General features: G+C 46.1%; 1 protein-coding gene across 2 annotated transcripts in view; it reads left to right on the forward strand.

The window, feature by feature from the left end:
* The window catches only part of col6a2 (collagen, type VI, alpha 2), a 108,364-nt gene that overhangs the window by 49,361 nt on the left and 34,495 nt on the right, over positions 1–24,508 (forward strand). For both annotated transcript variants that reach the window (XM_070876209.1, XM_070876208.1), the window contains exons 13-19: positions 2,144–2,206; positions 5,378–5,431; positions 8,157–8,192; positions 8,724–8,786; positions 9,791–9,853; positions 10,737–10,799; positions 18,275–18,337. In XM_070876209.1, the coding sequence (XP_070732310.1) occupies positions 2,144–2,206; positions 5,378–5,431; positions 8,157–8,192; positions 8,724–8,786; positions 9,791–9,853; positions 10,737–10,799; positions 18,275–18,337 (405 nt within the window). The remainder of the gene's footprint in view (positions 1–2,143; positions 2,207–5,377; positions 5,432–8,156; positions 8,193–8,723; positions 8,787–9,790; positions 9,854–10,736; positions 10,800–18,274; positions 18,338–24,508) is intronic.

The following is a 24,508-nucleotide window of genomic DNA, read 5'->3' on the forward strand; positions in this document are numbered from 1 at the left end:
ATCTAACATCAAGGTCAAAGGTCGGCAGTGTGGGTAATAGAAAAACTCTCACCGGGGCAGTTGGAGATGCTCTGCTGAGGTTTGGGTTAAGATACAGAGATGATGATGGAGTCTCACTCTATGTCTAACTATACTACAAGTACCTCACAAAGATAATCTCAGATGAGGAAGGATGGCTCATCTAGCTCATCCTTCAATTGAAACTTAGTCACCTCACCTCTTTTTAAACTTTTTGCTTTAGCTACCCTGAGACCAGAGGGAAATTGATGCTGATGTTCGATGCAGAATGTGAAAACATATTTGGGTGTAAATCCGTCTGGGTGTGTTTTTGGGCCAAAGACTCCGCACTTCACAAGCACCATGTGTCCCAAGTGGGAGGTTCCAGGCCAGCCTGAAATTAGGCCCTGGACCATTTTTCCTGTGAGCTGCCAGTGCCTGTCACACCTCCCGCGGGGCAACTTGCACATTGAAGATGTCGAATGACAGTCCGCTCGCCTCACCGGCAGCTGCCCAAACGCAAGTCCCGAAGAAAGGGTTGGAGCGGGCAATGGAGGATGGGGGAATTGATCACAATGACTGGAATCTAGGGAGCAGTCCTCCTTCTCAGGCAGCAGAGGCCGCTGAAAAGTCATGAGCAGAGCAGGCCTTGCGTTTGCCCCGCTCATCGCTGACCAATTTCTGTGAGGGGCCCTAAAACAGGCGTTGCGCTCATTTACATACGTAAGGGAACTAATGGCTATTTGAGGTGGCCTGCTACATACACCTGAAAAGTGGCTCGACCTGATTTCAGGTCGGACATTTTTCAGGCGTCCTTGGGGCGGTGGACTTTGAGCTCCAAAATTGAACCTTGCTGCAACCGTTTTTCACCCATAAAACACACTCCATTCTTTCTCAGCAAAGGTATTCCTTTATCCTGATGAGCACCAAAAAAGATCTAAGGATGGAATTGAGCTTCTTGGCAATGTCTTTGGGCATCCTGTTCAACACTGCTTAAACTATGGTGTCCTTAGGGTGTAAATTCATCTGGGCCTGTTTTCGGGTCCAGATTTCATTCTGCACAGGTCCAACCAGGAGACCCCAGCAGTACATACAGATGGGGTTAGATAAAATAGGATGGTACAAGGCTCGTGTGGAGCAGAAACATAAAAACAAAGAAATTAGGAGCAGTAGTAGGCCATTCGGCCCTTCGAGTCGGCACCGCCATTCAATATGATCATGGCTGATCCTCTATCTCAACACCACATTCCTGCTTTTTCCCCATACACCTTGATGCCTTTTGTTTCTAGAAATCTATCTATTTCCCTCTTAAATATATTTAGTGACTTGGCCTCCACAGCCTTCTGTGGTTGAGAATTCCACAGGTTCACCACCCTCTGAGTGAAAAAATGTCTCCTCATCTTGGTCCTAAATTTCCTACCCCATATTCTGAGACTGTGTGATCCCTTGTTCTAGATTTCCCAGCCAGGGGAAACATCCTTCCCACATCCAGTCTATCCAGCCCAGTCAGAATTTTATACGTTTCAATTAGATCCCCTTTCATTCTTCTAAACTCTAGTGAATACAGGCCTAGTCGACCCAATCTCTCCTCATACCAGTCCTGCCATCCCAGGAATCAGTCTGGTGAACCTTCGCTGCACTCCCTCTATGGCAAGTATATCCTTTCTTAGGTAAGGAGACCAAAACTGCACACCCTACTCCAGGTGCAGTCTCACCAAGGCCCTGTATAACTGTAGTAAGACATTCTTGCTCCTGTACTCAAATCCTCTTGCAATGAAGGCCAACATACCATTTGCCTTCCTAACTGCTTGCTGCAACTGCATGTTTGTTTTCAATGACTGGTGGACAAGGACACCCAGGTCCCTCTCTACATCGACACTTCCCAAGCCATCACCATTCAAATAATACTTTGCCCTTCTGTTTTTCCTATCGAACACTTGTTGGGTCAAATGGCGTATTTCTGAGCTGTAAATTCTATGTCATTCTATGTAATTTGTTGCCTAACACTGGAAGCCCCGTTATCTGTTTATATACACAAATTTGTTGGGCCAATCCATGCTTCTAGCCATGTAACAGTAGCTCGCCTATCAGGCCCAGTGGGTCACAGAGTGGAAGGATTATTGAGTAACATTGTGTTTTCTTTCAGGGAGATGTTGGCCGACCAGGAAAAAGTGGACCTACCGGCACTAAAGGAGAGAAAGGTCCTAAGGTAATTGTGATCAAATTCATTGGATGGCTAGTAAAGATGCTGAGAGCAGTATTGTATAAGTATTGGCTAAAAATACAGGAGAAGAGGCATTGGGATAGCTCTTTAGGTTCTTTGCAGAAGAAAGTCTGGTGGATTAAAGTACTTATTGTCTCTTGAGAGGACAGGTTTCATGACAGGAGTTGCAACTCTTTAACGCATTAAGAATATGTGGGGGCAAATTACAAGGGTTGGCTATGTGATGACAAAGAAAACATGCAGCAAAAAAAGGCACATTCAGTGTCACTTGCAAGGTTGTGGACTTTCCCTAGTTTGTATCTAATCTCCTGATCAACACGATCAAAGGAATCTCCAAGAGCAGCAGTCCCTTGAATGAGCTGGGCTGGGATCTGGGTTCACGCATATCCCATACTGATGGAGTACAAGTTTGCTCTATGTAGGTCCTATGGTGAATTAAGTCTGAAGAGCCTCATCCTAGCTTCTAAAGGTTCTGGATTAACGGCTTACAGCTATCCATATTAGAGGAAATTGTCACTGAACTTGGTAATGACACTCAAGCTGAGATCCATAGCCGGTGTGGGAAGTGGAGAATTGGCACTCTTACAGTAGGGGGAGCTCCATTGGGTTGGGGCAGAGGAGAGGGAGCTTCAGCTCTGCACCTGGCATTTATGTACCTGACCTGGGAGTGATTGGTGGAAGTTCGACAGGAACTTCGTTTTTGTTTGTAAATGGGTCTTCTGTCGAAGTTATGGTAGTGGAGCGGGTGACGCTACAAGGAAATTCCTAGCACTGGTGTTCCAAAGTGTAAAAATGCTGCATTCTCCAATATTGATAGCTGTCACTTTAGTCCTGATGCCTAAGGTTTCTGCATAGATGGGAAGACATTCCCATAGTCCAACAGAACTGCAGACATACTATTCCACAAACCATTTGATGGTCTCCCCTTCCCTATATAATCCTTCAGTCTCTTTCTGGTGGAACGCCCAGTTACACGTTAAAGGTTTAGAATGGGATTGGCTCACATCACTAGGAGTTTATTCCACATATGTGTAGGGAAATAGCATCACCTGCGGCAATGACCGCATACGGCAAATAATTTGTGATGATTTAGGATGCAGTATGTAGCCCCTGTAATCCAACTGAGTTGGTTAGTCTAATGCTGGATGAAGAGAACCTGTTACCCAAGGTTCAATTGGTCTACATCAAATAATCTGATTATTCCGTCATTTCTGCATCACTCTACTAACCTAGTTGATCACCCCTTTCATCAGGTACGGGTATTAATGGATATGGATCAAAGACAAGTAAATGGAGTTGAGGAACAGATCAGCCATGATCTAGTTGAATGGCAGCATGGGTTCAAGGACCTGAATGGCCTCCTTCTATTGCTATGTTCTCCCAACATTGCCCATCATGCTTTGTACTATAGGTCCACCAACACTTCAAGGCAACCTGTCCTCCAGCTCCCATTCAGAGCTGCTGAACTTGAGCACGCAGAAGAGTGTTATCTGGGCTCTGTTGCTGGTAGTCAGGGTGGGATATTAGTCTTGGTTTAGTCAAGGGCCAAAACATTAACCGGCTGCTGTGTGGAAAGTATCCGTGTATAACTACAACTGTACAGGGCGTTGGTGAGACCACACCTAGAGTACTGCATACCGTTTCGTCTCCTTATTTAAGGAGGGATATACTTGAATTGGAGGCAGTTCAGAGAATGGTCACTAGGTTGATTCCTGAGATGAAGGGGTTGTCTTATGAAGAAAGGTTGAGCAAATTGCACCTGTACTCATGGAGTTTAGAAGAATGAGAGGTGATCTTATTGAAACATGATTGAGGGGGCTGGACAGAGTAGATGCTGAGAGGATGTTTCCCCTCGTGGGAATCTAAAACTAGGGGGCGTAGTTTCAGAATAAGGGGTCTCCTATTTAAGACGGAGACGAGGAGGAATTTCTTCTCTGAGGGTCATGAATCTTTGGAATTTTCTACCCAGAGAGCTGTGGAGGCTGGGTCATTGAATATATTCAAAGCTGAGATGGACAGATTCTTGAATTATAGGGGTTATGGGGAACAGGCAGGAAAGTGGAGTTGAGGCCAAGATCAGATCAGCCATGATATTGAATGGCGGAGCAGGTTCGAGAGGCCGTATGGCCTACTCCTGCTCCTATTTCTTATGTTCTAACACGATCGGTCATTTTTTTTTCTACAGAATGTGGTTGGCCAAGTGTCAACCAATCAGAAAACTATAGGAGGTCCCTAAAGACAGAGGAGGTCATTTTCTGCTTTGCTGCCTGGGCAGTAACCAGAGAAAGCAGATTGCCCACCGTTATATAAGCCGCTGTTTCATCTGTTTGAAATCGATGGAATGAAAATTGGGCAGATTCTACAATGTGCGGGCAATCTGCTTTGCCAAGAAACCGCGAGTTGAAACTTACCCCCAGAATTTTTAAATATGATGTGGTTTTTGCTGCCCATTTTGCACCATGGTGATTGTAGGTTAGAGTGCCGGCTGACATTTGAAGCTCCTAGCCAGTTTGCCAAATGTTGTTCAGGTTCAGTGGGTAGCACTCTCGCCTCTGAGTCAGAAGGTCGTGGGTTCAGTTCCTACTCTAGAGACTTCTAGGCTTACACTCCAGTGCAGTACTGAGGGAGCGTTATCTATTGGATGAGATGTTAAATTGAAGTCCTGTTTGCTCTCTCAGCTGGATGTAAAAGATCCCATGGCATGATTTGAAGAGCAATATTTCAAAAGAGCAGAGGAATGCTCCCTGGTGCCCTGGCCAATAATTATCCCTCAACCAACATCACTAAAGCTGATTATCTGATTAATATCTCAGTGCTGTTTGTGGGACCTTGCTGTGCACAAATTGCTGTTGCCTTTCCTACATTACAACAGTGACTACACTTCAAACGTACTTCATTGGCTGTAAAACACTTTGGGACGTCTTGAAGATGTGAAAGGTGCTGTAGAAATGCAGATCTTTTTTAAATGTAACAGCTCACTGGAGTGTTGTGTTCTCTAAGTCTGTTGCATTGTGAAGAAATGTGCTCCTCTCCTCTGACAGCAGTAGTGGCACTACACCCTGAGGAGCAATCTATTGAGGCAGCATTTTGTTGCAAACATTTATATTGTACTGTCCCTTCACTTTCCTTTCATTAATGGCTTTTCTTCTTTCTTAGGGACCATTGGGACCTGCCGGACGTCCAGGACTAATGGGTCAGAAGGGTACAGGGGTAATTGTATACATTTCTCACCAAAAATAGCTCTGTGGGCTCTGGGGTAGACACTGTCTTCCAACACTGGTGGTTGAACCTAGGCACTGGGTTCAGTGCAGTCCAGATTGGTAGGAGGAAGCTATCCCCAGTCACAATAACAACTGTTAGAGAATCACTCCACAAACATCTTGTCGCATGTGTATAACTTTTTCTTTTAATTCTCTTCTATTTTCAGAAACTGACCCTGGCTCTCCCTTACTGCTCTTTTATTTTCTTGTTTCTTTCTCTTCTGACTTCTCTCTGTAACTGAATGTAGCTGTAGGCTTGTATCCTTTCCTCTTATTGATTATTTCATTGTCTTGGCTTTCTGATTTCATTGCTTCCTCCTTTTCCTTTCTATTTCATTCCTTTTTCTCCCTCTTTTTTGTTTTCTCTCTTTGATTCTCTCTATCTGTCTTCCTCCCCTTTGTTGTACTCTGCATTAACTTTCTATATGTTCCTCTCTTCTGTCTCTCATCACTGTTGATCAGTTGTCAATCTGCTTTTCTTTTGTATTTCTATCTCCCTCTCTCCCTCGCGTCTCTCTATCTCCATTCTCTTTCTGTACCATCTCTGATCTTTCAATATCTCCACTCTAATTTATTCCCTCTATTTTTATACCTCGGGGCCGAAATTCAGGGTCTCAGACCAGTTACTGCCCATTTGCGGCAGCCATGCGTCGGAATCCCATGGCCGTCACTTTGTAGTCAACTGGCCGATGCAAATTCAGGTCGGGGATTTTTCGGCCAGGGCCCGATTCTGCCCGATGCTGTTGATCGGCGCAAGCGCGTCATCAGAATGTGCGCCACCGCTCTCCCTCACTTGAAAAATACACCGACCAAAATTCAGGTTAAAAAAATCGATGCCCCGCCACGCGGTGCCCCCGACAACTTTCTCTGTCAGTGCACCTTATCGTCACTGTGCGCAGCACGGCGGCCCTTCAAGGGGAGGGCCCACTGCCGCCATGTATTTATTTTTGACGGCCGACTTCCCAATCGGCCAGCAAAATAGTGCCCACGGGTTCAGCTGGACCGCCAACGGGCAGGCCTCTGGCCAGGCCGGAACTCTCCCTGGTGGCCCAGTGGCCGAAGATTTAAAATGTCTGAATCTCTCCCCTTTACCGGAGGTGAGAGAGCGTGGTGACGTACACGCGCTGTGACATCACCACTACTCCACCGGCGGAGTCCCGGTCCCAAATTCAGCCCCTCAGCCTGCCTTCCTGTTGATCTCCCACCCCCACCATGACCAACCTCCATTGGGACTTTGAAAAAAATGTCAATGTCCTCAAAATTGATCATGGATCCCTGCGGTAAAAGCAGGTAAAAACTCAGGTATGCCAGCTTTCTTGCGTTAAGTAAATTCCGTCCCCCTTATTTTCTCTCTTTTCCCCCCCCCCCTTATTTGCCCCTCATCTTTTTCTCCAAAAGGTCTTGTCTTTTATTTTCTCTGCCATTACTATTTATTTTTAAATGTTATCTCAAGTTTAATTTCAGAATCCATTGATTAAGGAAAAAATGTCTGTAAATAAAAATGACTCCTTGTTTCCATACCACCTCATAAGACTTGGAAATGAGCACATTTAAGGAAACATCAGTGGTTTCATCACAATGTGTTACCTTTAACATTTACAGCCTAGGGAACTAACTTTTATTCTTGGCGTGGACCAAAAACTAGGGATGTCCGATCGACTGCCCCTTATACATTGCAGCCCAGTCTCCTTTTCCATTGAACCCATGTGGCCATTCTTCATGTATTGAGCCTAAGCAGGGAGAAACCCTATGGAAATGTTACCCTAATAGTCCCCAAATTCCGGTTTGGGCCAGAGCGCAACTGAAGCAGATCTGACCAATGGACCAGAAGATAAGGAGGAACCGGCTCTTTTTTTTTTTTAGTTCCAGCCATTTTGTCTTGGTAATGGTCTTGGATGGACCTTCTGCCTGTGCCCACTGCATCAACAAGGTATGTTGGGGTTTTCCTGAACTACACCTGGAATTCCTCCCTATACAACCTTTAAAGACCCTTAGCAAAGCTCATGCCAGTTAAGAGCTGGTGTGACTATCACTGAGGTACCATAAAAGCCTTGCCAAACAATTGATCAGGGAAGGCTTCTGACCTTACTGTGGAACAGAGATATGCCTATGTTGGGAGCCAATGACCTTGGAGTCACGTTTACTTCAGTCCAGTTCTTCTGGCAGGGTGGCTGTGTGCTATTTCTCCTTTTGGGGGCTGGTGTCACTGGTGCATTTTTTATAGGCACAAAGTGCACCTGCTCCAGACATGTTAATGACCCGGTCCATGGGATTTGGGATGGGATTGGCATCCATGGCTGTGGGTGGCATGGAATGGTGCTCTGCCACTTTCCTGGCAGTGAAAAAGAGACCCTTGAACTTTGAACCTCAGTGTTCAGACCAGAAGCCTGCGCAGTGCTCAGGAGGAACATCAGATACTGTTCTTGAAGCTTGTGCTGGTTGGAGCTATGTAGCAGGCTGAAGATGGAAAGCCAAGATTGGGGATGGGAGAGGGTCGGCCAAGTGGAGGTGCAGGACAAATGGGTTGCCCAATCTGCATTTAATTTTCCCAATATAGAAGAGATTGCATCATGAATAGGGAATACAATATAGTAGATTGGGTAAAATTACTAGGAATCATTGTCTTTCATTGGCTTCTTCTTAATCGATGTTGTATTGTTTATTTTACTCCTCAGGGAAATAAAGGGGTTCCTGGGCCCAAAGGAGATGTGGTAATTTTTATTCTCTTCCTAAAATGAATGTTTGCTTATAAGCATTGTCATAAACTCACTGATACACTTTTGAAATGGAGCCAAAAGCTAAGAGCTCTTGTAGAACATCACCCAACACTTGCACAGGGATGCAGCAATGATGCTGATACATAAAATGTCACACATCTCTGTGCATGAGTGCAGTTTTGCATAAATTAGAGATCTTATGCTCGCAGGAAAGTGGACCCGAGTCCATGATCGGATCAGCCATGATCCAATTAAATGGCGGAGCAGGCTCGAGGGGCTGTATGGCCTACTCCTGCTCATATTTCTTATGTTATATTCAGATACAGACACGTGCACATACAGACACAAACACAACATGCAGACACACAGACAGATATACGTAGACACTCATACAGACAATGACACACACACATGTTGGAATTCAAAGGAACACGGATTAGCCTGTTTAAAGTGCTGGCAGGCTTCACGTTGAGCCGAGACAGCAATGAGAAGCTACATTTATTTTTTCATCAATCTTAATATTAGGGCCGCAGAGGTGACCTTGGATCCAAAGGCAGTCCTGGACCCACAGGAAGTTCAGGGGATAAGGTGAGCATGGATTTTTTTTCTCAAAGTATTCTTATCAACGCAAAAGTGAAATGTACAGAGGAACTTGAGGAAAAGGACAGCCAAAATCGCGAGGGTTTTTTTTTGCGAGGGGGTCAAGAGTTCAGCAGTCACGCCCCCTTTAAATTTCGGAACCCATTTGAAGTAGATATGACCCTGTAATTGGATCAAGCCCCCGACGCTCCATTCACGTTGTGCATCTATAGTTGGTTTGAGGGCTGCAATTTGCCATTTACTTTCAGGGAGCTGGTCACACCTCCAGGAGCTTGGAAACGTCTAGTAACAAATTCACCAGATCACTCAGCCTGGCTGCACCAGAATAATTGTCAACTGTTGCCGTTGGCAGCAATCTTGATATTTGCCAGCTGGTGTTACTGCCCTGTCTAAAGGGGTAGTTCTTGGAAGCCCCCACCCAGAAACCAGTGTTACAATGTAATGGGGCTGATGGGCATTATACCAAGCAAGGTTATTGTCAGGTTGCCAACCCTCCAGGATTACCCCGACGTCTCTAGGAATTGAAGATTAATCTCCTGGACACTGCTGCAAGTGACCAAGCAGAAAAGTCATAGAGGCACAAAAACAAATTATGTTTATTTTTTTCATTTTCTTTTTATTAATTTTGTTTATTAGTTATAGAAATATGGGGACAAGGGGCTGTTGGGCAGGGGTGGGTGGGAGGTCATGTGATAAGACCTCCAGGAATACTTCCAACCAGAGTTGGCAACCCTCGGTTGTGTGGCAAGACTTAGAGAGGTTGGCGCCATTCTGTTTTGCTGTTCTTAGCACATAAATGGGCACAAATGAGCAGCCAAGGAAGGGGATGAAATCAGGATGTAAGGGTATAGAATGTTTGTATTGCAGGCGTCTGACTCGGAAGTAGCTCTCTGCCCCATCCCTGACAGTATAGCTGCAATCATGGAAAGCATTGCTCAAAACTGAAATGATAATGTCCTAACTTTTTTTAATATGTTCTCATCCCATTAAAGGGAGACGTTGGAGTTGAAGGTGTACGAGGATTGGCAGGTGAAGCTGGATTGAAAGGCGAGAAGGTAACAGGCTACCTTGTGATGTCAGAACATGAGTGTAATAATGATCTAATCACTAATCTAATCAATATTTTCTAAATGGTGAGAAGCTAGGAACTGTGAAGGAGCAGAGAGATTTAGGGGTCCAAGTACAGAATCACTAAAAGCTAGTGGACAGGTAGAAAAAGTAATTTAAAAAGCTAATGAAATGTTGCCCTTTATCTCAAAGGGGCTGGAATACAAAGGAGTGGAAGTTATATTACAGCTGTACAGAGCTCTAGTTAGACCCCATCTGGAGTACTGCATTCAGTTCTGGACACTAATAACAGTGGTGCTAAAAGGGTTAAATTAGGACAGGTTGCACAGACTACACTTGCGTTGCCTTGAATATAGAAGATTAAGGGGTGATTTAATTGAGGTGTTTAAGATGATTAAAGGATTTGATAGGGTAGATGGAGAGAAACTGGTTCCTTCTCTTACCCTAAATATCTGTTGAGACTTTAAAAATTCCAATACTGAGATTGATTGAGGGATATGGAACCAAGGCAGGTAAATGGAGTTAAGATACAGATCAGCCACGATCTAATTCAATGGCGGAATTGGCTCGAGGGATTAATGAGCTCCTCCTGTTCCTATGAATGAAAGCTACTTCTGATATCACAGTAATATCAGGGTTTTGTCTCGGGATTAGAGTGGGACAGCTGAAATGATTTTAAATGGCCAGCCCAGGGAGGCAGGAATACCCTTGATGCTGTTGCGAGGCCGAGCTGAAGATCAGTCATAGAGATTTCGGCATCCTTTCTGTTCGTCCAATACTGACAGGTTGTCACTGCACCGTCAGTCCTGAGTTTTGATTCACAACCTTCCATTTCAAGCTCACACACTGAAATTTTCACTTTGTTCACAGGGAGATGTCGGCCTCCCAGGACCAAGAGGAGGCCCTGGCTCGCCTGGAGGACTGGGCTTGAATGTAAGTTGTAATTTCTGACCCTATACGTCCCAAGTGCTTAGGGTTGCCAATTCTGGTTGGACATAATCTGGGAGGTATCATCACATGACCTCCCACCTCCATCTGCCCCGTCCACTCAAACAGCATTTCCCCCCCCATTCTCCAACCAATATTTTTACAACTAATAAACAAAAGTGTTCAAAGAAAATTAGAAAAGAAACACACATTTTTAAATGCCCCTATGATATTTCTCCTGGGTTGCTCATACCACAGTCCAGGAAATCAAACTTTAATTCCTGAAGACTCCAGGACAATCCTGGAGAGTTGGCAACCCTAACCCAACTTATTATTAATGCACAAACCTGGCACTAGGCCTATCACTCAAGAGTCCTTTTAACAAATACAGCCATTACAAGTGGGGTTTGGGAGCACTTGTTTTACAGAGTATCTCATCTCTTTACATATACGGTACTGGTCTTCAGAGAGGAAGGTCAGAGGCCACAGTATTTGTGGTTTGCTCAGCCACAGTATTTGTGGTTTGCTCAGCGATGTGCTTTAGATCTGAAATAGAACTATTCTCAAGGGCTCCTGTTTCTGTTCGGTAACATTCTATGATTCTATAGGTCAAAGGCGCACACCCACGCTGATTCTACACACATGCACACTCACCTGCCAATGATTGGATCAAGTACTTTTTGAGGGTTGTGGCGAGGAAAGGTTGTATAAACCAGCAAATGAAATAAAAGTGTCGGGAATGGATTCCAGATGTTCTTGGCCTGTATTCATCAGTAATCCGGCCATAAGTGCATTAAAAAAGGGCCTCTCAATATAGACATGTGTAATTCATCCATGTGCCAGCTGTGGTATTTGTACTGTACATTTGAAGGACTCCCCTCCCCACCTCCCCCTTATTCTTATCTTGCACAAATAGCCAGAGTGCCTCTCTTCCGTGGTTACGATCACGCCTGGGTGTCCCTGGAGACGGAGCATGCAGTTTCCACCGGCACGCTCGAGATCTTCCACCGGGGGGGGGGGGGAACAGAAGTGCTTCATCACCCCCAAAACAAAATTTTGATTTACAGTATTAAATTTTCCTTTAAATTTTGTTTATGTTACAGGTTTATTGGTGTGCCCCTTTTTAAAAGGGGGCACCTGCTATCTCCTAATTGGTCATGGCATCAGTCATCAATTAAGTTTTCAAACCAAAAAGAGGTTGCACAAATAGCCAGAAATAGTTTGGGATAAGCTGATTGTCCACATGTAATATATGCATAATATCACAGGGGTACACCTTGTTGGAGACTATTTCAACGTGCTGATTTGATTCATTTGTGCATCAGTTGTCCAATTGGTCAAAGAAAAAAAGGCCAGTGATCATCACAAAATTTTCACAAGCCATAACAACAGAAGGAGGGGCAGCTGAGGAGATGAGATTATCCTTAATGGAGTTGGAAAAGGGGAGAAACAGTAAATTTCCTCTGAAAAATGTCATCAAAAGTAGAGGTGGGGGAGAGGGATTGGAATGAAGAGATGGCTTTAAACTACATCAGGAACTCGAGGTCATCGGGCCCTGATGGCATGCATTCTAACCGAGTAAAGGAAGTCAACGATGAGAGAACAAGGGAGGTAGACCCCCTTAGATATGTAAATTGTACCGAGGGACTGGAAACTCGCCAATGTAACACCTCTGTTCAAGAAAGGACAGAAGAATAAACCGGGTAACTATTAGTTCAGTAATCTAACATCACTTGTGAGCAAACTCTTAGATAATTCAAAATTAAATTAGTTAGCACTTAGAAATGTGTGGCACAATTTAAAAAAAAACGACACAGAGCTGAATTTACCGAAAGAGGCAACCTCATCCGACACGGCGGAAAAAACACTTAAGGAGCGGAAGGTGCGACCTGTTTCGGGCGGGGGTGAATTTCGGCCCGATAGTGTCTATGGATTTTCAGAAGGCATTTGATAAGATGTCTCACAAGAAGCTCTTTATAAAAATCCAGGCATTGTAGAAGAAGAGATGAACAGCAACATGGATAGAACTGGGAAACAAAAGGTTCGGGTTAAGGGGATAGGGAAAGATTGTTTCCTCTGGTTAGGGAGTCAATGGCAATAGGACATCAATTTGTCACACAGTGAGGAGAGTGTCATGTATCTTACATTATTACATATAACTGTATCCTAACATGCTATACATGACTGTAATAAGACATGACCTGTAACCACCAGCATACCTTACCATCAGGGGTGCACTTGCAAGAGACAGGTATATAAGGACAGGTCTCAGGCAAGTGCAGCATTCCAGAGCTGTGAAATAAAGGTGCAGGTCCAGAGTGACCTTGACTTCACTACATGCCTCGTGTGAATCTGTACTGAGGGGACAGGACTTTACAGTGGCGACGAGTTACAGGATTACAGAATCCACAGAATGGCGAACAATGGATCAGATGAAAAGTACAATGCTGGAGACAATTGGGAGGACTTTATAGAAAGACCCCAGCATAGCTTTGTAACCAAAGACTGGTTAGGAGACGAGAAAGCAGACAAGAGAAGAGCCCATCTCTTGACCAGCTGTGGCTCGAAAACATACGCTTTAATGAAGGATCTGCTGGCACCCGAGAAACCAGCAAGCAAGTCGTTTGAAGAATTGAGCACACTGGTAAGAGACCACCTGAAGCCAGCGAGCAGCCTACACATGGCCAGACACAGGTTCTACAAATACAGACGCTGTGTGGGCCAGAGCATACCCAACTTTGTGGCGGAACTTCGGAGGTTGGCTAGTTTATGTGAGTTCTCCGATGAACTGAGGAGAGAAATGCTGAGAGACTTTTTCATTGAAGGAATAGGCCACGCAGGCATATTCCGAAAGCTCATAGAGACCAAGAACCTGACCTTAGAGGCAGCAGCACTGGTTGCACAGACATTTTTGGTAGGGGAAGAAGAAACGAGGTTGATTTACAATGCAGGTACGACAACTAACGAAATATCGGAACAAGAAGTTCACAGCATTAAACAAGCTGCTACCCCCACACACTGACAAAACCGGGAGAACAGGCTCTCAACAGCAAGCAGTGGTGCCAGAGGCCATCAAGGGCCACAGGAACGGCCGTTCACACCTCATCAACCCACAATGCGAGCAATCAACTACAAACTGAGAAGCTCAAGAGAGATCAGCCAGACGCAGCTCATTCTTTGGGAACAATAGAAGCAGTCTGTGCTGGAGGTGTGGGAGTGGGCACTTGTCAAGGGGATGTCGATTTCAGCAGCTGTTTGCAGGAACTGTGAATATACAGGGCATTTGGCCCGCATGTGCAAAAAAACGGCAGCTCGACTGGTATACGAATCGGATGGGTCGGAAAGCAGACCAGAAGACGGTGGGGACAGTACCCAGGACACCGATGTACAGCGGGTCAACACGATCAATGGCCACTGCTCCTACAACAGGACGCCTCCTATAATGATGAGGGTCCTACTCAACGGGATACCTGTCAACATGGAGCTGGATACGGGAGCGAGTCAATCTCTCATGGGCGCTCAACAATTTGAACAACTGTGGCCGCATAAAAGAGACAGACCAAAACTAACAAGGGTCGACACCAAACTAAGGACCTATACCAAAGAAATTGTACCATTCCTCGGCAGCGCCATGCTCTCTGTCACACACAAAGGGACAGTGAACTGACTTCCCCTGTGGATTGTCCCCGGAGACCCCCCAGCACTGCTGGGGAGAAGCTGGCTGGCAAAACTAAACTGGAAATGGGATGATGTCCATGCCATGTCATTAGAGGAAGACCTCCTGCTCAACAGTTATAAAGCGATTTGAACATTTCTTTCAGCCAGGTGTGGGCACTTTCAAAGGGGCCAAAGTCAAAATCTACATCACACAGGATGCTAGACCGGTCCATCACAAGGCCAGAGCTGTAACCTATGTGATGAAGGAAAAGATTGAACACGAACTAGACAGGCTTCTGCGGGAAAGCATTATATCACCTGTGGAATTTAGCGACTGGGCAAGTCCCATCGTCCCAGTCATGAAGCCTGATGGATCCGTACGAATCTGTGGGGACTACAAATCTACCATAAACAGAGTCTCCCTACAGGACCAGTACCTGCTGCCCAGAGCGGAGGACTTATTTGCCACATTGGCTGGAGGTAAACTTTTCTCAAAATTAGACCTCACATCTGCGCATATGATGCAAGAATTGACCGAGGAATCCAAGCTACTCACCACCATCAACACACATCGAGGCCTTTTCATGTACAATCGATGCCCATTCGGCATCAGGTCAGCAGCTGCCATATTCCAGCGCAACATGGAGAGTCTGCTCAAGTCCATCCCGGGGACGGTTGTATTTCAAGATGACATACTTATCACGGGCAGGGACACCGACTCCCATCTCCGTAATTTGGAGGAAGTACAAAAGCGGTTGGATCGGGTAGGCCGACAAGTCAAGAAATCTAAGTGCCTGTTTCTCACACCCGAGGTTGAATTTTTGGGCAGAAGGATTGTCACTGATGGAATCCGCCCAACAGAGTCCAAAACAGAAGCAATTCGCCTGGCACCCAGGCCCCGGAATGTCTCAGAAATGCGCGCCTTTCTCAGGCTACTCAATTACTTTGGGAACTTTATGCAGAACTTAAGCACGCTGCTGGAGCCTCTCCACATGCTATTCAGGAAGGGGTGCGATTGGTTTTGGGGGGAAGCCCAGAAACAAGGCACGCAACCTTCTGTGTTCCAACAGTGTTTTGACTTTCTTTGATCCAGGTAAAAAGCTAGTTCTCACATGCGATGCGTCAGCGTATGGGGTCGGGTGCGTTTTGCAACATGTCAATTGTGCGGGCAAATTACAACCCAGGTCACTTTCGCGGGCGGAGCGCGGGTACGGAATGGTAGAGAAGGAGGCGCTCGCATGCGTGTACGGTGTCAAAAAGATGCACCAATACCTTTTCGGGGCCAAGTTCGCATTAGAAACCGACCACAAGCCCCTCACGTCCCTCCTATCCGAGAGCAAGGCAATAAACGCCAACGCCTCGGCGCGAATTCAAAGGGGGGCACTCGTGCTGGCATCCTATGACTACACAATAAGGCACAGACAACTATGCCGACGCGCTCAGCAGGCTACCCCTGGCGACCACGGAAGGGTCTGACGAACAGGACAGTGAGATAGTCATGGCAATCAATGCCTTTGAGTCCACAGGTTCGCCCATGACTGCTCGCCAAATCAGAGCCTGGATGGCCAGCGACCCCACGTTATCCTTAGTAAAAAGATGTGTCCTAACCGGTGACTAGGCAGAGGCTCACGATGCCTGCCCCGAGGAATTAAAACCCTTTCACAGGCGCATGCATGAGCTATCACTACAAGCAGACTGCTTGATGTGGGGCAGCCGAGTAGTCATGCCTCTGCGAGGCAGAGAGGCATTTGTCCGGGAGCTCCACCGCGAGCACCCGGGGATCGTTCTCATGAAGGCCATAGCCAGATCCCACGTCTGGTGGCCTGGTATTGACGCGGACTTGGAGCTCTGCGTCCGAAGATGCACCATTTGTGCCGAGCTCAGCAATGCACCCAGGGAGGCTGCCCTGAGCCCCTGGCCCTGGCCTACCAAACCGTGGTCGCGGGTGCACGTAGACTATGCGGGCCCATTCATGGGCAAAATGTTCCTCGTAGTTGTAGATGCATTTTCAAAGTGGATCGAATGCACCATTTTAAACTCGAGCACAACCTCCACCACTGTGGAGAGCCTCGCAACCATGTTTGCAACGCACGGAATCCCTGACATATTGGTCAGTGATAATGGTCCGTGCTTCACCAGCGCAGAATTGCAAAATTTTATAATTGACCACGGCATAAATCACGTCAAGACGGCACTGTTCAAGCCGGCCTCCAACAGCCAGGCGGAGAGAGCAGTGCAAATCATTAAACAAGGCATGCTTAAAATCCAAGGTCTCACGCTGCAGGGTCGCCTGTCGCGACTGCTGCTGGCATACAGATCTCATCCGCCCTCATTGACTGGGATTCCCCCCGCGCAACTGTTGATGAAAAGGACTTTAAAAACAAGGCTCTCATTTATCCTCCCAGACATGCACAAAATCGTTGAGGCAAAGCGCCGTAAGCTGACTGAGTACCATGACAGAAATTCAAGGGGGAGATGGAATGAGATAGGGCACAAAGTGTTTGTACTAAACTATGGCAGGGGTCCCAAATGGCTTGCAGGGACAGTAATGGGCAAGGAAGGAAACAGGCTACTGGTAGTAAAATGGACAATGGCAAAACCTGCCGGAGGCATGTAGACCAAGTCAAAAGCAGATTTACCAACAACACTGAGGAACCAGAGGCAGACTACAATGTGGAACTCGCACCACACCTGGTGGACAGACAGAGGGAACAACCTGAGGAAAGGGCAATCCCAACAGACAGCCCAGGCGAGTCAACAACAATCACACCAATCGAAACAGACAGCCCAGGCGAGATACCAGCAACCACACCCAAAGAAAATCAGACACCAAGGCAAACAACTGAACCACAACTCAAACGCTCCACGCGAGAGCGTAGACCAAGAGACTGAACCTATAAAGACAATAAGACCTTGGGGGAGGGTGATGTCATGTATCTTACATTAATATATATAACTGTATGCTAACATGCTATACATGACTGTAATAAGATATGACCTGTAACCACCAGCATACCTTACCACCAGGGGTGCACTTGCAAGAGACGGGTATATAAGGACAGGTCTCAGGCAAGTGCAGCATTCCAGAGCTGTGAAATAAAGGTGCAGGTCCACAGTGACCTTGACTTCACTACATGCCTCGTGTGAATCTGTACTGAGGGGACAGGACTTTACAGAGAGAGGTTTGGAACAATTTCTTTACACAGAGTTGTGGAAGCATCAAATGCTTGGCCACAGGGAGTAGTTGAGGCAGGGACTATTACATCTTTAATTAGGATAAATATGGAAGATACTTGGATGTGGGGAGAGGGTGGGGAACTGGATCTAGTTTTGGATTGCTGTAGCAAAGAACCGTCACAGACACAATGGGCTGAATGGTCTCCTTCTGTGCTATAAACTTCTGCGGTTCTGTCATTCCCAGTGAAGGTTACTATCACAATGAAAATCTGTTCGTACTTTTCCACACCTTCAGAAATGTTACTTAGAAGGGCCACCTGAACATTGACTTGAGAAATGCAAATGTAACACTGACATGGTAGCAAGTTATTGCTCAGACGGTGAGGTACATAGTGAGGCAGTGAAGATATCTGCATCGCACTCGTGTCCTGCCTTAACCGACACTGCTTGCCACTGACAACAATGGGAAACCTTCTTGGTCCGCTGTTCGCATACAGATGTTGTCTCATCTGGGCTGCTGTCTGGCCTCTGCTAATGAAATACTCATTTGCTGGTTGAGTTATTAGATGGGCATGCTGCAGTTACATGAGCTGTGTGCTCCAGGGAACTTTACAATCTGTTTAAATTCTACTTTTCATCATCTTCAGGGATCGCAAGGAGATGCGGGTGAGGTCGGATCAAGGGGTGACATAGGGCCACCAGGCCCCAAGGTACGCACTCGGATAGCTGGTACCATTCATTCTGAACTTTAATGACCGCTCTGATTATATCTGTGTAATGTGGCACTTAAACATCGCTCCGCACCTTCCCCTATCTATCTGCTGGGTTTACAATGCCCGTTATCCTGGGCTGTGAGCTTTGTCGGGATCTGTTTCAGTTCCCAACAGCTGCAGTGTAAATCCAGCCACCCTGTCCTGATTGACCTGGGGAAGTAAATTGACGTGAAAGGATACGTAGACTGTATTGATGTGCTGGGTGGGTGATTGGAGCATGGGCAGATACAGCAGGAGCGGCGAGAGATTATAGAGGGACGTGATCGGGGCCCAGGAGAGGTGTGAGTTCGGGGCCAGTAGAGGCAAGGGCCCAGGGGCAGCACAGGCTAGCCCACACTGAGATATGTGTGCGCACTAAGTCCGTGCAGGTCTCCAGTCGTCTTGGTTTATCCTTGCCACTGGACCAAGACCTAGCTCTGTCAAGCTCGTGTGGTGGCTGGAGTGCAACGGCCACCCCATGTTTTTAAAAAAAAAAATTAAAAAAAAATCCCGCACAGGCATCTTCCACCCTTCAGGAGGTCGTTCAGGACCTGGAATATTAGGTCCTTCATTGAAACACCTGTAAATTTATCCTTTTTTTGGCATGGAAGCAAGTCATCCTCGATACGAGGGACCGCCTATGATGATGATGGGGGCCATTCATTTGCAGATATGTACTCAAATTAAATAAAGGTAGGGAAGAGTGAATATCAACATTGTGCTTGTGCTATGCTCATAGTCATGACATTGAAAAGTAAGATGGATATCAAGAGATATGCATGTAGCCAACTTTTATATATCTTATTTCACACAAGGGTAGGAGTCCTCTACATTTACATTACACAAGGAAAAGGAAGCCCATTTTTTTAGGGTAGCATTATCTTTTTTTTTTGTTGGTTATATTTCTCCCCACCAGTCTCTTGGTTTCATGTACCATCTGGGCATGTATTGCAGAGGAGAGCAGCAAAACTGATCCCAATAGTCAAGAAGGTGAGCTATAAGGAAAGATTAGAGAAACTCTCAGGCTAGCGAGCCAAGAAGACACAAATTAAATTAATGAAAACAAATTGTAGAAGTATTTCTTTTCTCAAAGGTCAATGAATGTTTGGACTGATCTACCAGGTAGTGAAGTCCAAAGTTAGAGGAGTTCAAGATGCCATTGGATGTGAGGATGGTAGGGGAACAAGCACAATAGGCCAATTGGTCTTTTCTCCTCCATGATGTTATAATGTCTGCCTAGAAATTGTTGTGCATCCAGAGTCCGACGTAAATTGGGCATGAGTAACGATCCCTGCATTGGAACAGATAACACTTAGGCCCACCTAATATCAGCACATGGGCCTCATTTAGATGAGACTGGCAAGTTGTAGATGTCCACTGGGTCTCCCCAGGCAGTTCGGGTAGGTCCTGGAAGATTGGAAGATAGACCTTGGTTCTGTCTTCACGAAGGAAGACACAAATGGCCTTCCGGATGTACTAGGGGACCGAGAGTCTAGTGAGAAGGAGGAACTGAAGGATATCCTTATTAGGCGGGAAATTGTGTTGGGGAAATTGATGGGATTGAAGGCCGACAAATCTCCGGGGCTTGATTGTCTGCATCCCAGAGTACTTAAGGAAGTGGCCCTAGAAATAGTGGATGCATTGGTGATCATTTTCCAACAGTCTATCGACTCTGGATCAGTTCCTATGGACTGGAGGGTGGCTAATGTAACACCACTTTTTAAGAAAGGAGGGAGCGAGAAAACAGGAAATTATAGACCGGTTAGCCTGACATCAGTAGTGGGGAAAATGTTGGAATCAATTATTAAGGATGAAATAGCAGCGCATTTGGAAAGCAGTGACAGGATCGGTCTAAGTCAGCATGGATTTGTGAAAGGTAAATAATGCTTGACAAATCTTCTGGAATTTTTTGAGGATGTAACGAGTAGAGTGGACAAGGGAGAACCAGTGGATGTGGTGTATTTGGACTTTCAGAAGGCCTTTGACAAGGTCCCCACATAAGAGATTGTTGTGCAAAATCAAAGCACATGGTATTGGGGGTAATGGTATTGGCGTGGTAGAGAATTGGTTGGCTGACAGGAAGCAGAGAGTCAGGATAAACGGGTCCTTTTCGGAATGGGAGGCAGTGACTAGTGGAGTGCCGCAGGGCTCAGTGCTGGGACCCCAGCTCTTTACAATATACATTAACGATTAGGATGAAGGAAGTGAGTGTAATATCTCCAAGTTTGCAGATGACACTAAACTGGGTGGCGTTGTGAGCTGTGAGGAGGATGCTAAGAGGCTGCAGGGTGATTTGGACAGGTTAGGTGAGTATAGTGCATCTGCCATGCATTTGCCCAATGTGGATAAATGTGAGGTTATCCACTTTGGTGGCAAAAACACGAAGGCAGAATATTATCTGAATGGTGGCAGATTAGGAAAAGGGGAGGTGCAACGAGACCGGGGTGTCATGGTCCATCAGTCATTGAAAGTTGGCATGCAGGTACAGCAGGTGGTGAAGAAGGCAAATGGTATGTTGGCCTTCATAGCTAGGGGATTTTAGTATAGGAGCAGGGAGGTCTTACTGCAATTGTACAGGGCCTTGGTGAGGCCTCACCTGGAATATTGTGTTCAGTTTTGGTCTCCTAATGGTCGACCGCAACTGAGACTCCAGGATGGTATGTTGCCTCCCTGGTGCAAGGGTCATGGATGTCTCGGAGCGGGTGCAGGACATTCTGAAAAGGGAGGGTGAACAGCCAGTTGTCGTGGTGCACATTGGTACCAATGATATAGGTAAAAAAACGGGATGAGGTCCTACGAGACAAATTTAAGGAACTAGGAGCTAAATTAAAAAGTAAGACCTCAAAAGTAGTAATCTCGGGATTGCTACCAGTGCCACGTGCAAGTCAGAGTAGGAATCGCAGGATAGCTCAGATGAATACGTGGCTTGAGCAGTGGTGCAGCAGGGAGGGATTCAAATTCCTGGGGCATTGGAACCGGTTCTGGGGGAGGTGGGACCAGTACAAACCAGATGGTCTGCACCTGGGCAGGACCGGAACCAATGTCCTGGGAGGAGTGTTTGCTAGTGCTGTTGGGGAGGAGTTCAACTAATATGGCAGGGGGATGGGAACCAATGCAGGGAGACAGAGGGAAACAAATTGGAGACAGAAGCAAAAGACAGAAAGGAAATGAGTAAAAGTGGAGGGCAGAGAAACCCAAGGCAAAAAACAAAAAGGGCCACTTTGCAGCAAAATTCTAAAGGGTCTAAGTGTGTTTAAAAGGCAAACCTGAAGGCTCTGTGCCTCAATGCGAGGAGTATTCAGAATAAGGTGGACGAATTAACTGCAGATAGCAGTTAACGGATACGATGTGGTTGGCATCACGGAGACATGGCTCCAGGGTGACCAAGGCTGGGAACTCAACATCCAAGGGTATTCAACATTTAGGAAGGATAGACAGAAAGGAAAAGGAGGCGGGGTGGCGTTGCTGGTTAAAGAGGAAATTAAGGCAATTGTAAGGAAAGACATTAGCTTGGATGATGTGGAATCGGTATGGGTGGAGCTATGGAATACCAAGTGCAGAAAATGCTAGTGGGAGTTGTGTACAGACCTCCAAACAGTAGTAGTGATGTTGGGGAGGGCATCAAACAGGAAATTGGGGTGCATGCAATAAAGGTGCAGCAGTTATCATGGGTGACTTTAATATGCATATAGATTGGGCTAACCAAACTGGAAACAATATGGTGGAGGAGGATTTCCTGGAGTGTACAAGGGATGGTTTTTTAGGCCAATATAATCGAGGAACCAACTAGGGGGGAGGCCATCTTAGACTGGGTGTCGTGTAATGAGAGAGGATTAATAAGCAATCTCGTTGTGCGAGGCCCCTTGGGGAAGAGTGGCCATAATATGGTGGAATTCTACATTAGGATGGAGAATGAAACAGTTAATTCAGAGACCATGGTCCAGAACTTAAAGAAGGGTAACTTTGAAGGTATGAGGCGTGAATTGGCTAGGATAGATTGGCAAATGATGCTTAAGGGGTTGACAGTGGATGGGCAATGGCAGACATTTAGAGACCGCATGGATGAACTACATCCCTGTCTGGCGTAAAAATAAAAAAGGGAAGGTGGCTCAACATTGGCTATCAAGGGAAATCAAGGATAGTATTAAAGCCAAGAAAGTGGCATACAAATCAGCCAGAAAAAGCAGTGAACCCGGGGATTGGGAGAAATTTAGAACTCAGCAGAAGAGGACGAAGGGTTTGATTAGGGCAGGGAAAATAGAGTACGAGAGGAAGCTTGCAGGGAACATTAAAATGGACTGCAAAAGCTTCTATAGATATGTAAAGAGAAAAAGGTTAGTAAAGACAAATGTAGGTCCCTTGCAGTCAGAATCAGGGGAAGTCATAACGGGGAACAAAGAAATGGCAGACCAATTGAACAAGTACTTTGGTTCGGTATTCACTAAGGAGGACACAAACAACCTTCTGATATAAAAGGGGGCAGAGGGTCTAGTCAGAAGGAGGAACTGAGGGAAATCCTTATTAGTCGGGAAATTGTGTTGGGGAAATTGATGGGACTGAAGGCCGATAAATCCCCAGGGCCTGATGGTCTGCATCCCAGAGTACTTAAGGAGGTGGCCTTGGAAATAGCGGATGCGTTGACAGTCATTTTCCAACATTCCATAGACTCTGGCTACCCTCCACTCCATAGGAACTGATTCAGTGTAACCCCACTTTTTAAAAAAGGAGGGAGAGAGAAAACAGGGAATTATAGACCAGTCAGCCAGACATCGGTAGTGGGTAAAATGATGGAATCAATTATTAAGGATGTCATAGCAGCGCATTTGGAAAGAGGTGACATGATGGGTCCAAGTCAGCATGGATTTGTGAAAGGGAATTCATGCTTGACAAATCTTCTGGAATTTTTTGAGGATGTTTCCAGTAGAGTGGACAAGGGAGAACCTGTGGTGTATTTGGACTTTCAGAAGGCTTTCGACAAGGTCCCACACAAGAGATTAATGAGCAAAGTTAAAGCACATGGGATTCGGGGTAGTGTGCTGACGTGGACTGAGAACTGGTTGGCAGACAGGAAGAAAAGAGTAGGAGTTAATGGGTACTTTTCAGAATGGCAGGCAATGACTAGTGGGGTACCGCAAGGTTCTGTGCTGGGGCCCCAGCTGTTTACATTGTACATTAATGATTTAGACGAGAGGATTAAATGTAGTATCTCCAAATTTGCGGATGACACTAAGTTGGGTGGCAGTGTGAGCTGCGAGGAGGATGCTGTGAGGCTGCAGAGTGACTTGGTTAGGTGAGTGGGCAAATGCATGGCAGATAAATGTGAGGTTATCCACTTTGGTGGTAAAAACAGAGAGACAGACTATTATCTGAATGGTGACAGATTAGGAAAAGGGGAGGTGCAACGAGACCTGGGTGTCATGGTACATCAGTCATTCAAGGTTGGCATGCAGGTACAGCAGGTGGTTAAGAAAGCAAATGGCATGTTGGCCTTCATAGCGAGGGGATTTGAGTACAGGGGCAGGAAGGTGTTACTGCAGTTGTACAGGGCCTTGGTGAGGCCACAACTGGAGTATTGTGTACAGTTTTGGTCTCCTAACTTGAGGAAGGACTTTCTTGCTACTGAGGGAGTGCAGTGAAGGTTCACCAGACTGATTCCCGGGATGGCGGGACTGACAGATCAAGAAAGACTGGATCAACTGGGCTTGTATTCACTGGAGTTCAGACGAATGAGAGGGGATCTCATAGAAACGTTTAAAATTCTGACGGGTTTAGACAGCGTAGATGCAGGAAGAATGTTCCCAATGTTGGGGAAGTCCAGAACCAGGGGTCACAGCCTAAGGATAAGGGGTAAGCCATTTAGGACCGAGATGAGAAGAAACTTCTTCACCCAGAGAGTGGTGAACCTGTGGAAGTCTCTACCACAGAAAGTTGTTGAGGCCAATTCACTAAATATATTCAAGAAGGAGTTAGATGTAGTCCTAACTACTAGGGGGATCAAGGGGTATGGCGAGAAATCAGGAATGGGGTACTGAAGTTGCATGTTCAGCCATGAACTCATTGAATGGCGGTGCAGGCTCGAAGGGCCGAATGGCCGACTCCTGCACCTATTTTCTATGTTTCTATGTTTCT

Source organism: Pristiophorus japonicus, chromosome 3, assembly GCF_044704955.1.
Source record: "Pristiophorus japonicus isolate sPriJap1 chromosome 3, sPriJap1.hap1, whole genome shotgun sequence".
Lineage (NCBI taxonomy): Eukaryota > Metazoa > Chordata > Chondrichthyes > Pristiophoridae > Pristiophorus > Pristiophorus japonicus.